Genomic DNA, 14,530 nt, shown 5'->3' on the forward strand with positions numbered 1-14,530 from the left:
TTTTTATGTTTAAGATCCGCTAGGATTTCACCATTAAGCCAAGTTGGTCGCCTGCCATATTTACTATTCTTTCGACTCATCGGGATGGTTTGTCCCTGTAACCTCAACAGGGATTCCTTGAAATACAGCCAGCTCTCCTGGACTCCTTTCCCCTTCAAGTTAGTCCCCCAGGGGATCCTGGCCATCCGTTCCCTGAGGGAGTCGAAGTCTGCTTTCCTGAAGTCCAGGGTCCGTATCCTGCTGCTTACCTTTGTTCCCTGCGTCAGGATCCTGAACTCAACCAACTCATGGTCACTGCCTCCCAGATTCCCATCCACTTTTGCTTCCCCCACTAATTCTACCCGGTTTGTGAGCAGCAGGTCAAGAAAAGCGCCCCCCCTAGTTGGCTCCTCTAGCACTTGCGCCAGGAAATTGTCCCCTACGCTTTCCAAAAACTTCCTGGATTGTCTATGCACCGCTGTATTGCTCTCCCAGCAGATATCAGGAAAATTAAAGTCACCCATGAGAATCAGGGCATGCGATCTAGTAGCTTCCGTGAGCTGCCGGAAGAAAGCCTCATCCACCTCATCCCCCTGGTCCGGTGGTCTATAGCAGACTCCCACCACTACATCACTCTTGTTGCACACACTTCTAAACTTAATCCAGAGACACTCAGGTTTTTCTGCAGTTTCGTACCGGAGCTCTGAGCAGTCATACTGCTCCCTTACATACAGTGCTACTCCCCCACCTTTTCTGCCCTGCCTGTCCTTCCTGAACAGTTTATAACCATCCATGACAGTACTCCAGTCATACGAGTTATCCCACCAAGTCTCTGTTATTCCGATCACGTCATAGTTCCTTGACATCACCAGGACCTCCAGTTCTCCCTGCTTGTTTCCAAGGCTTTGTGCATTTGTATATAAGCACTTGAGATAACCTGTTGATCGCCCCTCATTGCCAGTATGAGGCAGGAGCCCTCCCCTCACAGACATTGCTGCCTGTGCTTCCTCCCGGTATCCCGCTTTCCCACTTACCTCAGGGCTTTGGTCTCCTTCCCCCAGTGAACCTAGTTTAAAGCCCTCCTCACTAGGTTAGCCAGCCTGCTGGCAAAGATGCTCTTCCCTCTCTTCGTAAGATGGAGCCCGTCTCTACCCAGCACTCCTCCTTCATGGAACACCATCCCATGGTCAAAGAAACCAAAGCCTTCTCTCCGACACCATCTGCGTAGCCATTCGTTGACTTCCACGATTCGACGGTCCCTACCTAGGCCTTTTCCTTCCACGGGGAGGATGGACGAGAACACCACTTGCGCCTCCAACTCCTTTATTCTTCTTCCTAGAGCCACATAGTCCGCAGTGATCCGCTCAAGGTCATTCTTGGCAGTATCATTGGTGCCCACGTGGAGAAGCAGGAAGGGGTAGCGATCCGAGGGCTTGATGAGTCTCGGCAGTCTCTCCGTCACATCACGAATCTTAGCCCCTGGCAAGCAGCAGACTTCTCGGTTTTCCCGGTCAGGGCGGCAGATAGATGACTCAGTCCCCCGGAGGAGAGAGTCCCCGACCACCACCACCCGCCTTCTCCTCTTGGGGGTGGTCGTCGTGGAACCCCCAACCTCAGGACAGCGCATCTCATGCCTTCCAACCAGCGGAGTCTCCTTCTGCTTTCTCGCCCCAGACATATCATCTGGTCCACTCTCCGCAACGATACCTGTGGAGAGAACATGAAAGCGGTTAGTTACCTGTGTCTGTGTTACTGGAACCCGGACATTCCGCTTACCTCTTCTGGAGGTCACATGTTGCCAAGCTTCTTCACTGGTCTCTTGGCTCCTCTGTGCAACCTGCTCTATATCTGTAGAGCTTTGTGCCCCTAGAAGCCTATCCTGAGTTTCGTCCAGGAAATCCTCAGTTTCCCGTATGCAACGCAGGGTTGTTATCTGTTGCTCCAGACCTTCAATCTTCTCTTCCAATATGGAGACCAGCTTGCACTTTGTACAGACAAAGTCGCTTCTGTCCTGTGGAAGAAAGACAAACATGGCACATCCAGTGCGTCAAGTGCTGGCGTTCTATTTGGAGCGCACCAAGCCCTTTTGCAAATCCGCACAGTTGTTTGTGGCTGTGGCCGAGAGGTTAAAAGGCCTCCCAGTGTTGGCGCAGCGGATTTCGTCTTGGATTACAAGCTGCATCAGGGCATGCTATGAGCTCGCAGGTGTTCCCGCCCCGAGGTGTTCCCGGCCCACTTGACCAGGGCGCAGGCGACTTCCACAGTGTTCCTGGGACAGGTCCCCATCCAGGAGATCTGCAGAGCAGCCACCTGGTCTTTGGTGCACACTTTCACGACCCACTGTGTGGTCAACCAGTAGGCCAGAGAGGACGTGGCAGTTGGCAGAGCGGTCCTCCGAGCAGTTGTTCCGTGACTCCTACCGTCCTCCAGAGGTAAGCTGTAATTCACCTAATGTGGAATGGACGTGAACAAGCACTTGAAGAAAAAACGGTTACTTACTTTCTCGTAACTGTTCTTCGAGATGTGTTGTTCACATCCATTCCACCACCCACCCTCCTACCCCTTTGTTGGAGTCGCCAGCAAGAAGGACCTGGAGGGGGTCGGGCCAGCAGGGGTATATATGCGGGGCGCAGTGGCGCCACTCAGGGGGCCCGCTGGCCCAATGGGAGCTGCTAAGGGAAAAAGTTTCCGACGCTCGTGCATGCAGTGCGCACACATCTAATGTGGAATGGACGTGAACAACACATCTCGAAAAACAACAGTTACGACAAAGTAAGTAACCGTTTTTTTTACTGTGGTGGACCAGTAAAAGAGAAAGATATGGACTGGACTGTCCTTTGCTCTGTCTGGGCAGAGCAGTTAGGCTCCTTTTCTCCAGATGAAAGCTCCTGTAGTACCCCTTTGCAGCAGCTCCCAAGGCAGGTCCTTATCCCTGCCTGTTCAACCCCCTTCTGAACTGTCTGCTTTCCTTTTAAGTTCCCTCCTCCATCTGAAATATGTTCTGCAGTTGCAGCTGGGCTGGGTCGTTTGGGCCTATGGTTGCGCTTTAACTTCAGGTCTAGTGTGGGGTTTATACACCCGGTCACAACTGCTCTTTCACAGAAAATGACATTACGTGAACTTCTGAGGGCAAAGGGCTGAATTCAAAAGAGAAACTTCGAGGAAGAAAAGACAGAAAACCTTAAAATTATGTGAAGGGCTTAAAAACAGACATATTAACGTATGAAGGACTGTTAGAAAACTTCAGAAAAACTTTTCAGGCCATCCTTTAAGTTAAAAAAAAAAATAGAGTTGGATTTTTGTTTTACTAAACATGCTAAGGCTTCACATTTAAGAAGACTTAAGTAAATGACAGATCACAAAATGAGGAGCTAAGCAACACATTAGTGAAAAAACTCAGTTTAGTCTGCTAGGTGTGTGTTCAGTAAACATCTACTACAACCTCTATGCTTCCTTCTACTGAATAGCAATAAAGTAATTTAAAAATAAAGCAAAACACTTACCTACCAAAGAGAAACACTGAGGCAAATGTTTAGAAATCTAAAAGGCTTTTGTTTGGGAAGTTAAATCTTCACATAACTGTCATAACTGCAGGTTACTTTTGTCTAATATTACCTTATGTGTCTGTCTGATAGGTAAACTCGGCCATGGTGATACCAATAGAGTATATAAACCTAAGGTTATAGAAGCTTTACAAGGAATGTTCATTCGCAAAGTATGTGCTGGGAGCCAATCTTCACTTGCCTTGACATCAACAGGACAGGTAGGCAAAAAGATATTTTTACTTGAACGACAGTCTTGCTGTTTGACAAGATGCCCGAGACTTGTTATTTAAATGTGTATGGTTATTATTTTGGTTAAAATTATGAAAAGGAATATACGCCTTTGAGACACTTTAAAACCAAAAAAAATCTTAAATGTTATACAACAGGTATGTAAAATTTTACTTAGCATAGATGCTCTGTTTAGAGAAATACAATTTAGAGAAGTATAATTTGTTCCAAGCATAGCTGGAAGAAAGACAAGACACCAGGAGTGTGGTTTAACTAGGCCACAACTTTATTAACATATCTAGGATCTATCACACAATAATTCATGCAGTGCTGTCATCCTTCCTCAAGATCAAAATTGGTACAAGTGGTAACTAATATCATAGTTTATAATCGTAGTTGTCATACATAACAATTATTTCTGTTTTCCAGTAATATACTATAGCTGTAGTATAATATTCAAGTGCCACATGACTTCTTCAGTCTATAGGGAAAAAATTCCCAAGATTATAATATATATAGAAAAAGAATATATGTTTATCTTTACAGACTAGAACTACATTTTATAATTTCTATCTGTATATTTAGTATACATTTCTGTATTATAAATGCAAAACACCAAAGGTCCAGTCTTGCAAAGGTTCTCTTTTAAAGGGTAATACAGAAATGTGGAGCTGTTATATAGAGTATTTCATAGTCTTAATGAACATTACAGCATATATAGTAATAGGTTTGAATACATTGTTTATATAAAGCCATATATGTACTTGGGCCCGGATTCAGCAGTCCATTCCTGTCCATGTCAGATAGTAAAGAAAAGGTCTGTGGTCCCAAGGGTCTTGATAACCAAAGAAAATAATTTTTTAAGGTTTATACATATATTTCAGATAAATTTTGATTGTTGCATTGTTTGCTAAATTTCAACAGCCATATTTGTCCATCACCCTTACTAAAATCTCTTTTAACCCCAGTTACTTAACATGTAATTGCAACTCTTTTAGTATTTGTTTTGATTTGTTTGTAAAGGTATTGTGAGGTGTGATTGAATGAAATTTAAGCCTACAAATGGGAAGGAATTCTGGATTAAATTTACCCCCAACAGGATGTTTTATATACCAAATAATGTTGGGACTAAAAACAGAAGAATAATCTTTTATAGCTTATGTGTAATGATGATTTTGGAAATTATGGAGGTTTGAGGTCATTTAATTTCTCAAATATTTTTTCTTGTGTTGTATATTGGAGAATTGTTATCCCGAAGAATTTTCCGTGGCATAATGTGTATAATTAATTTATGAAGCAGTCAGGAATTTTTATATAAGTGGGTATATCAGAGTCCAGATTTGTACAGAGTGCATAAATACAAGTATACATACATAACTTGCTTGTGCAATTACAGGTATAATTGCAGTAATTACACACACACAGTCTTCTGTAGCTCTGTCTCTTGACAAATACCAATAATATTGTGTTTGAAACCTATATGTATATTTGTGTTTTTAGGTATATGCGTGGGGCTGTGGTGCATGCCTAGGCTGTGGTTCTTCAGAAGCTACTGCTCTTAGACCCAAGCTGATTGAAGAGCTGGCTGCTACAAGAATAGTTGATACGTCAATTGGTGACAGCCATTGTTTGGCACTCTCTCATGGTAATATAAATATGGTATATAGGGTGTTTATAATCATCTTTGATTAAAAGACACTGAGCCACACATTTTATTTCCTTCTTTGATTATCTCTTTAGATAATGAAGTTTATGCTTGGGGTAACAATTCCATGGGACAGTGCGGTCAGGGAAATTCCACTGGTCCCATTACTAAACCAAAGAAAGTAAGTGGTTTAGACGGAATAGCAATTCAACAGATTTCAGCTGGCACGTCGCATAGCCTTGCCTGGACAGCCCTTCCAAGGGACAGGTAAAATACTACATTTTATAAAAATAACCTGATGTATGTTAAAATTTTTAATTGTACTTGTTAACAGCATTGTACATCACAGTATTGCAATAGTTCTGTTTATAATGCTTTAAAGATTTTCTGTTTTGGTTTTTTTTATCATTGTGATTCGTGTTTAACAGCTATAACAGATAGGGACACTGTCAATTCAGAAATATTTTCTCTGAAAGCTTTGTACCTACTATTGGACAAAGAACATTTAAGGTTAATAAAACTGAAAAGTTGAAAAATAATTGTTTTTCAAGTTTGTTTATTTTGTGGATATGACAGCACTTTGTGTCAGTTACATTGTTTCCCTGTATAATCTATTAGCAAGGAAAAAAATGTCTCACGTCTTGTGTAAACAAACCTCAAGGATAGACACACTTCAGTTTGAGAGGCTTTTTTAGTTTAACTTAATTGGGAATTGTTATTACTTAACTGAAATAAGCCATTCTAACATCAAAATAAGTGTGTCCATGTAGGTGTTCGCTCTGGTTGACCTAAATCAGTTTTTAAAAATTGTTTGTTAGGCCTTGTCCATGCTTGAAGCTGAAGCAGTTTAACAGAGAAGACCCTGATAAAAAGCAACATAGAACTAGAGAAACTCTTAACAATTTTTTTAAGGATGACAGAATTTTTTTTTCAAAACCTTCTGTTTTAAAGGGAGCTATAGTGGAAATTGGAATTTCAAAAATTAGTTAATTTCATATAACATCAAATGACTGCATCCCTTCAAACTGTCAGTATTATGTCAAAATTTCTGTAGTTAATTAGTAACTTTCATGATGCCAAACTAGTTTTGAGAATGTTTTACAGCTCCTCTAAGAATCAGCTTCAAAAAAAATCCCATGTCCCTATATTTGAGGTACCCATAAAAGCACATATTTTGTTTTAGTTGCTCAGTGTTTGATTCAGAGAGACATTTACAGAAAAAAGAGAAACTAGCTACAAGAATCAGGAAGATTTTCTGCCCCAATCAGATAACTATTTTGTTAGGTCAAGCTATGAGCCAAAACCTTAGAGTTTTAAGCCAGAAGGAACCACCATATCATTTAGTCTGACCTCCTGTATATCACAGGCCACCAACACTACTCAGAGTCACTGAACCCAACAACCAAACTTAGACCTATGTATTATAGCCCACAGGACACTAAACGGTTATGTGCCACAGGCAGAGAATAGGAGGGACTGAGGTCCCTGCAATGGCAGAGAATTAAGTGAGAGAAACCCAGATAATCCCAGCAAGTGTCCCTGCTGCCTATGAATGCAATGATAGTGTCCTTGACGTGACAACCGTATTAATTTACTGTAACTGTTAATTTATTATACAGATAGTTGCATGTTTTACATGTACATTTATTTCAGTGTACTTCATGCATTTCTTATGTTTGATTCCAGACAAGTTGTTGCATGGCACAGACCTTATTGTGTAGACCTGGAAGAAAGTACCTTCTCCCATCTGCGCTCCTTTCTTGAGCGGTACTGTGATAAAATTAACAGTGAGATTCCTCCTCTTCCTTTCCCTTCATCAAGGTATCTATACAGTATATACATATTTGGTTTTGTTTTTTTGTTTTTAATAGTAAAGATTTGGGATTTTGGTTTCCTGGATTAAACAGCCTTTGCATTTCAGATATATTTTGTTTTGCAATACAATATTTTTTTCAATGCCAAAAATCAAACTACTCTTCTTTGGGTGATTACACATGTGCATTTCGCTCTTGGTGTGTGTACATCCCAAGGACCATTGTCAAAATTTTTTCCCCTCAGTGGTACACATCGAGGTAGCTTGTGTGCCTTGTGCAGTAGCAAGCCACTGCATACATGTATTCAGGGAGGAGCTGCCCCTGGCCCCCCTCAGTTCCTTCTTACTGCCTGTGATGATTGTTTTAATCTGTTGGCTTTGCTTTAACAAGTGCTCTCAGCTGTTTTTTCTTACATGTAATTACATATTTGTTTAGTCATTAGGGTTAGTTAGTATTTGTTGAGTTAATTTATTCTCAGTTCGCCAAGTTTGGGGTTCCATTATTGGTACCAAGGGATGCATTGGGCACTGGGATTCAAGCCCTGTCTGGAGTGCTTTAAGCCCATGCCTGTGAGAAACCCGCACTCTAGTTTGAAGTGCTAGCATGAGTCTTATATTAGGGATCAGTACCAGATTTGCAAGAACTTCAAGCTTAAGAAAGATGGAGAGGGTAGGCTGAAGTTTCTTTTGATGGAGGTGTTCTGAGACCACCTTCAGCGCCTTCTCGGTCAGAGATGGTACCAAGAACTTCAGCATCTGTGAGACGTGCACCAAGTGTGATGCGGCACTGCTCTCCATCACCACTGCCAAGGAAAAAGTAGAAGGCTTCCAAGGACACTGCTGGGAGAGGCAGATCTCTCTGGTCCCTCAGCCTTCCAAGAAAGGGAACAGAGTGTTGAATAGAGTGCAGTTAAAATCAAATCACTCCTCAACTCATCGATCAACATCGATCAAGTGCTGAGCTAGGCACTATCAAGTCTAGAGTCCAAAGCAGCATCTTCATCATCTTTGGCACTATCTATATATCTTGTCTACCAGTCAGAGACTGTCCCAGTACCATCTTCACCCTCAAGCTGCAAGAGGCTTGCTGAGCTTATTGGTGCCGGTCTCCACAGTAGTGCAGGAGATCACTCCTCCTGTAGCGGTAGACCGCTTGACTTCAGCTTCCTCAGTATAGTGCCCAGCATCAAGTCAGCTCCATTCTGGAGCTCTTATTCTTTGGTACTGTAGAGATGTAAGCAAGCAATAATGTCTTGTCTTTGCTTTTCCCTGGACTCCTGGCACCAGTTCCCGGAGCCGACTGGATTGGCCCCTCTGTGGTCAGGAGAAAGCAACTTTTCTGACTTGGAGGTTGACTCTTATGTTTCCCAGGTGCAAAGTGTGTCTTGCCACTCTTCTCCTAGACCACAGGTCGGCAACCTTTCAGAAGTGGTGTGCCAAGTCTTCATTTATTCACTCTAATTTAAGGTTTTGCGTACCAGTAATACATTTTAATGTTTTTAGAAGTTCTTTCTATAAGTCTATAATATATAACTAAACTATTGTTGTATGTAAAGTAAATAAGGTTTTTAAAATGTTTAAGAAGCTTCATTTAAAATTAAATTAAAATGCAGAGCCCCCCAGACTGGTGGCCAGGACCCGGGCAGTGTGAGTGCCACTGAAAATCAGCTCGCATGCCCCCTTTGGCACACGTGCAATAGGTTGCCTACGCCTGTCCTAGACCTTACCACTTGGGGTATTTGTAAGACCCTGAAACTGGTGCTGACATGGACATGTGACCTGTGACACTAGGGTCCAGCACTCTTTCACTGGCCTTTCTGAACTTGTGAGTCAGGGTTTCCTTCCCCTTCTGAATCCTCCCTATGTCAGTCACATTCAGTTTCCTTGGATAGACGTGGGAAATCAACTCATCGATCCCCTCCTGAACCTGCTACTGAGTCTGGTACTGAGCAGGAAGAAAGTGTTGAGGAACATCTGTCAGGACAGCTAACCAAGGAGGCACAGCCTAAATCTGGGCTAGTTTCATCCTCCTCTCCAGATGAAGCAGTTTCTTTGGGGGTGTTTTTGCCTCTTCCTGATGACTGCAAGGCTCACCAGGAGCTCTTAAAAAAGGGGGGCTTTTGGCCATAGATATTCAGGTGGAGGCAGTTAGGGAATCTTCTCACTGCCTCGTCGATGCCTCTGCTGCTCCATCTCAAGTGGCTCTGCCAATTAATGAAGCAATTTTAGAACCTAACAAGGCTCTCTGGCAAACTCTCCTCCCTCCCACAGCAAAGCTAGTGGAGTGCAGGTATTGTGGCCACCGAGGGTTTTGAGCATTTTTATTCCCAGGCCCCTCCAGGGTGACTGGTTGTCTCGGCTGCCAACGAGAGGGAGTGCTAGGCGAATCCGGCATCTACCCCTAAGTCAAGGGATGCAAAAAAGCTGGACTTGCTGAGAAAAATGTATTCTATGGCAGGGTTATAGCTTAGAATCACCAGCCAACAGGCTTTATTAGGGTGATATGATTTTAAGATCTGTGATGTTATTGTAAAATCTAAGAACAAGTTGCCTGAGGAGACTAAGCAGAAGTTCCTTTCTCTGGTCGATAAAGGGAAGTTGATGGGAAGAACTTCACTGCAGGCTGATTTGGATGCAGCTGACTCGGCTGCTAGGACCATGGCCTCTGCACCATCATCCTGACTGTTAGGAGTCCATGTGTTTCCTTACCTGACTGGCAAGTAAGAGCCTGGTCCAGATCTCAGGTGCTTTCCAGCATTGGCAGTATTCAATCCACTTTTGATGTACTGGGGCTACTAATCAATGCATAGAAATCTGTCCTGCCGTCTGTACAAAGAATAGAATTAATTGGGGCAGTCCTGGACTCTACAAAAGCCAGGGCTTTCCTACCGTAGCAGAGGTTCCAAGCTGTGTCTTATTGCTCTAGGTCTAAAGGTGCATCCTATCATCAAAGTTTGGAACTGCCTCAAACTTCTAGGTCACGTGGCAGCATGAACTTACGAGATACAGCATGCCAGACTGCACCTCAGACATTTACAGGGTGGGATAGCCTCGGTGTATTCACCAGCCTGTTATCATGCAGACAGTGTGGTTCAAGTATCCCCATGGGGTCTTATCCTCCCTGGACTGGTGGATAGATTCTGCTGATGTTTGCAAGAGAGTTCCCTTTGCCCCTCCACAACTGACGCTCACTTAGAGTCAGGGGCATTGGTCTCCCCGGGATCTGACTCCATATAAATGTTAGGGAGCTCTGTGCCATCCACCTAGCTTACATGGCATTCCTTCCACACATCAGGACGTGGAACTTATTGGTGCTCATGGACAACACAGCAACTATGTTTTATGTAAACAAACGAGGAGGGGCCTGATCCACAATGTTATGCCAGGAAGCAATCCTCCTATGGAACTTTTGCATTATCAGTTCCATCAACCCGAAAGCACCTTACCTTCCAGGAGTTCAAAACTCTCTGGCAGACCACCTGACCAGGTTGTTCACAGGCCACCACAAGTCATCTCTCTGACTGGGCATTTCCAGATCCATATTCCAGCAGTGGGGAACTCCCAAAGTGGGCATGTTTGCAGCAAGAAAAAACAAAAGTCATCTTTTTCCTCCCCGAGGGGGCCTCAGCTGAAAGTCTTATCCAAAGGTAAGCAAGATTCTGCTCACCTTGTTCTAATAGCCCCTGCATAGCCCCATCAACATTGATATCGCTAATAGGGTTGAAAATCAGTCAGACCTCAACTGTTGTTCCTGAGAGAGGTGTATCTTATCTCCCAGCACAACGGTTTATTTCTTCATCCCAGGCTTCAAGCTCTCTAGCTGATTGTGTTGATTCTTTGTGGGTGACAACTTTGGAACAAGTTTGCTCTAAAGGGATACAGGAAGTCCTACTGAATAGCAGGAAGCCTTCACTAGGTCTGCTTACTTTGCTAAATGGAAGAGATTTTATACCTGGTCCCTCAGAGGCGCATTCCTCTAGCTCAAGATCTGATTAGCCACGTCTTGGACTATCTTTTGTTCTTAAAGGATTGGCTCTTAGTTTGATTAGAGTTCATCTGGGAGTGGTATCCGCTTTCCATCTACCTGTGGATAACGGATCAATTTTTTTCAAATCCCATGTCCATCAGGTTTCTGAAGGATTTGTTCAGTTATAGCTATAGGTTTATCATATTTCACAGTTGAGCTTAAGTTTAGTACTAGCAAAGTTGATGTTCCCCACCCCCTGAGCTGCTTGCAACTTGTTCTTGTTACACATGTCAGTGAAAGTAGCTTTCCTTGTTGCCATAACCTTGGCTATGAGCTTTAGTGTCAGAGCCTCCCTATACAATTTTCTTTAGGGACAAGGTTTTACTTTGGCTTCACCCTAAATTCCTGTCTAAAGTGGTCTCCAAATTGAATTTAAATCACGAGATTATCTACCAACGTTTTTTCCAAAGTGTCATTCCTGTAAAGGGAAAGAAATGCTTCATACTCTTGATGTTAGAAGAGCTTTGACCTTTTATCAAGACTGGATTAGGTCATTCAGGTCTTCGACTAAACTCTTCTTCATCATTTCAGATAGAGTAAAGGGCCAACCAGTCTCAACTTGGAGGATCTCTGCCTGGATCTCCAGCTGCTTTTGTTTATCTTACCAGCTGGTTGACATCACACCTCCGAGTAGAGTAATGGCTCACTCAACCAGGTTGCAGGTTAGGGTTCCAGTTCTGGATATATGTAAGGCAGCTACATGGGCATTGCTCCATACGTTTGCCTCTCACTATGCCATATCTCATCAATCCAGAGAGGATGCCAGGTTTGGACAAGTTGTCCTTTAATCCTCGTTTAAGTAGACTCTGAGCCCCCTGCCAGTTTGAACTGCTTGTGAATCACTACAGTAGGATGGACATGTGCAATGACTCGAAGAAGCAAAACTGGTTTTCTGTAACTGTTCTTCAAAATGCGTTGCACATGTTCATTCCATGACCTGCCTGCCTTCCCCTCTTTATCAGAGTCTTTCTGGTGTGAAAAAACTGAGGAAGGTTGGGGGCAGCGTGCCTCTTTATGCATGCGTGCAGTGGCACAAGGCACCAGAGGGCCCTTGCCCTGCCCTGATGGGTACTGCTAAGGGAAAAATCTTTGACAGCTGTGCATGAGGCATGCACAAACCTACAGTTGAATGGACTTGTTCAGCACATCTCAGAGAACAATAGTTAGAGAGTTAGGTAACCATTTTTTTCCTTCCAGAGACAAGGATTCAGACAACTCAGTCCATCATTTTAGATCTCAAGACTTACCCAATCACAACTGTATGGAATTGTATGAGGCGTCTGGGACAAACAGCCTCTTGTACATATATAGTCTGGTATGCCAGATTGTATCTGAGGACTCTACAAGGTTGGCTGGCCTCAGTATTTTTGCTGTGCTGTCACCATCTGACCACTATGGTCAAGGGCCCCCCCCCTCACATTTTAGACACTGTAGATTGATGGACGAACCCCACTAACGTCTGCATAGGAGTTCCATTTGTCCCTCCTCAACCATGGCTAATGCTAGTAATGGATGTATCTGCCGTAGGTTGAGGGGTTTGTCTGGGTTCCTTCACTCACAGGGGATATGGTTCACAAAGGACCTAACTCTTAACATAAATATCAGGGGGTTGGCAGCTATCTGGCTGGCATGTCAGGTTTTCTACCCCATATCAAGGGAAGACGCCTGCTCACTATCACAGACAACACAGCAGCATTGTTCTGTTTCTACAAACAAGAAGGGGCCTGCTCATCCCTGTTCTGCCAAGATGCAATTTGTTTATGGGATTTTTGCGTTGCTAGCTCAATTTATCTCAATGTCTATTACCTTCTCAGAGTACAGAATGCGTTGGCAGATTATCTAAGCAGGTCATTTACGAGTCACCACGAGTGGTCCCTTCTGATGTAACCAGATCCATTTTCCAGCTCTGGGGGAGTCCCCAGGTAGACCTGTTTGCAGTGAGATACAAGAGGAAATGCCAGCAATTTTGTTCCCTACAGGGTCACAGTCTGGGTTCCATGACAGATGCTTTCCTGTTGCGCTGGTCTAGCAACCTCCTGTCCCTTTTGGTGAAAGCTGATACCACTTCCATTGGACCCGGATCTGATTTCTCAAAACTCTGGTCGCTTGCGCCATTCAAACCTGCAGACATTCCATCTAGCAGCATGGATGCTCCATAGTTAGATTCTAGGAAGCAAATGTGTTCAAAAGAGTTTCAAGATGTGCTGTTGGATAGTAGAATACTATCTACTAAGTCTACTTGCCTCTCTAAGTGGAAGTGTTTCTCTAGTTGGTCTGGTTCTGCAGTTTCGCCAATGCATTCTTCAATCCTGCATATCTTGGTCTATCTTTTGTGCCTAAAACGGCAAGGTTTTGGCCATTAGCTCGATAAAGGTCCACCTAGCAGCTATCTCGGCCTTCCACCCTCAGGTGGATAACCAATCTGTCTTTTATATTAGAATATCAATAAGATTTTTGAGAGGCCTGGAAAGATTATATTCTCATGTATAAGACCCGGTTCCCCCATGGGACCTAAACTTGTATTGTGTCAAAGCTGATTTACAGGCAAGATTAACAACAACATTTTGTTTTGCAGAGAACATCACAGTTTCCTCAAGTTGTGCCTGAAGTTACTTTCTAATCATCTTGCTCTTGCGTTAGCTGGAGGAGTAGCTACTAGCATTCTTGGAAGGCAGGCAGGCCCACTTCGGAATTTGCTGTTTAGGTTGATGGACTCCTCTGTCCCAGATGAAATACAGGAAGTAAGTAATTTTATTTAATTCACATCTAATTCTCTTTGATGTATAGTTAAGATCAGAAAAGATATTTTGTAAAAATGGTACCTTATTATTATCAATATTTGATTTACTGATTTAAAATCCAGTTTTGAGTTGTAAATTGAGCCAGTTTGTTAAATAGTTATTGATGATGAATAGATATCTGAACCTCAGTATAACTTCAGTTGGCTTTTTTATCGTACTTATATAGCTATATTATTAGGGCTGTCAATTAATCTCAGTTAACTCACGCGATTAACTCAAAAAATTAATCACGATTAATTGCAGTTTTAATCGCACTACTAAACAACAGAATACCAGCTGAAATTTTATTAAATATTTTTGGATGTTCTACATTTTCAAATATATTGATTTCAATTGCAACACAGTATACAAAGTAGACAGTGCTCACTTTATATTGTTATTTTTGATTACAGATATTTGCACTGTAAAAAACAAATATTTTTCAGTTCACCTCATACAAGTACTGTAGTGCAATCTCTTTATCATGAAAGTTGAACTTACAAATGTAGAATT

The 14,530-nt window shown here is 42.8% G+C and overlaps 1 protein-coding gene across 9 annotated transcripts in view; it reads left to right on the forward strand.

The window, feature by feature from the left end:
* The window catches only part of HERC1 (HECT and RLD domain containing E3 ubiquitin protein ligase family member 1), a 217,521-nt gene that overhangs the window by 61,170 nt on the left and 141,821 nt on the right, over positions 1-14,530 (forward strand). For all 9 annotated transcript variants that reach the window (XM_073303562.1, XM_073303563.1, XM_073303568.1 and 6 more), the window contains exons 8-12: positions 3,615-3,742; positions 5,253-5,397; positions 5,493-5,664; positions 7,084-7,218; positions 13,813-13,978. In XM_073303562.1, the coding sequence (XP_073159663.1) occupies positions 3,615-3,742; positions 5,253-5,397; positions 5,493-5,664; positions 7,084-7,218; positions 13,813-13,978 (746 nt within the window). The remainder of the gene's footprint in view (positions 1-3,614; positions 3,743-5,252; positions 5,398-5,492; positions 5,665-7,083; positions 7,219-13,812; positions 13,979-14,530) is intronic.

The sequence above is a fragment of the Lepidochelys kempii genome, chromosome 10 (assembly GCF_965140285.1).
Source record: "Lepidochelys kempii isolate rLepKem1 chromosome 10, rLepKem1.hap1, whole genome shotgun sequence".
Taxonomy (NCBI): domain Eukaryota; kingdom Metazoa; phylum Chordata; order Testudines; family Cheloniidae; genus Lepidochelys; species Lepidochelys kempii.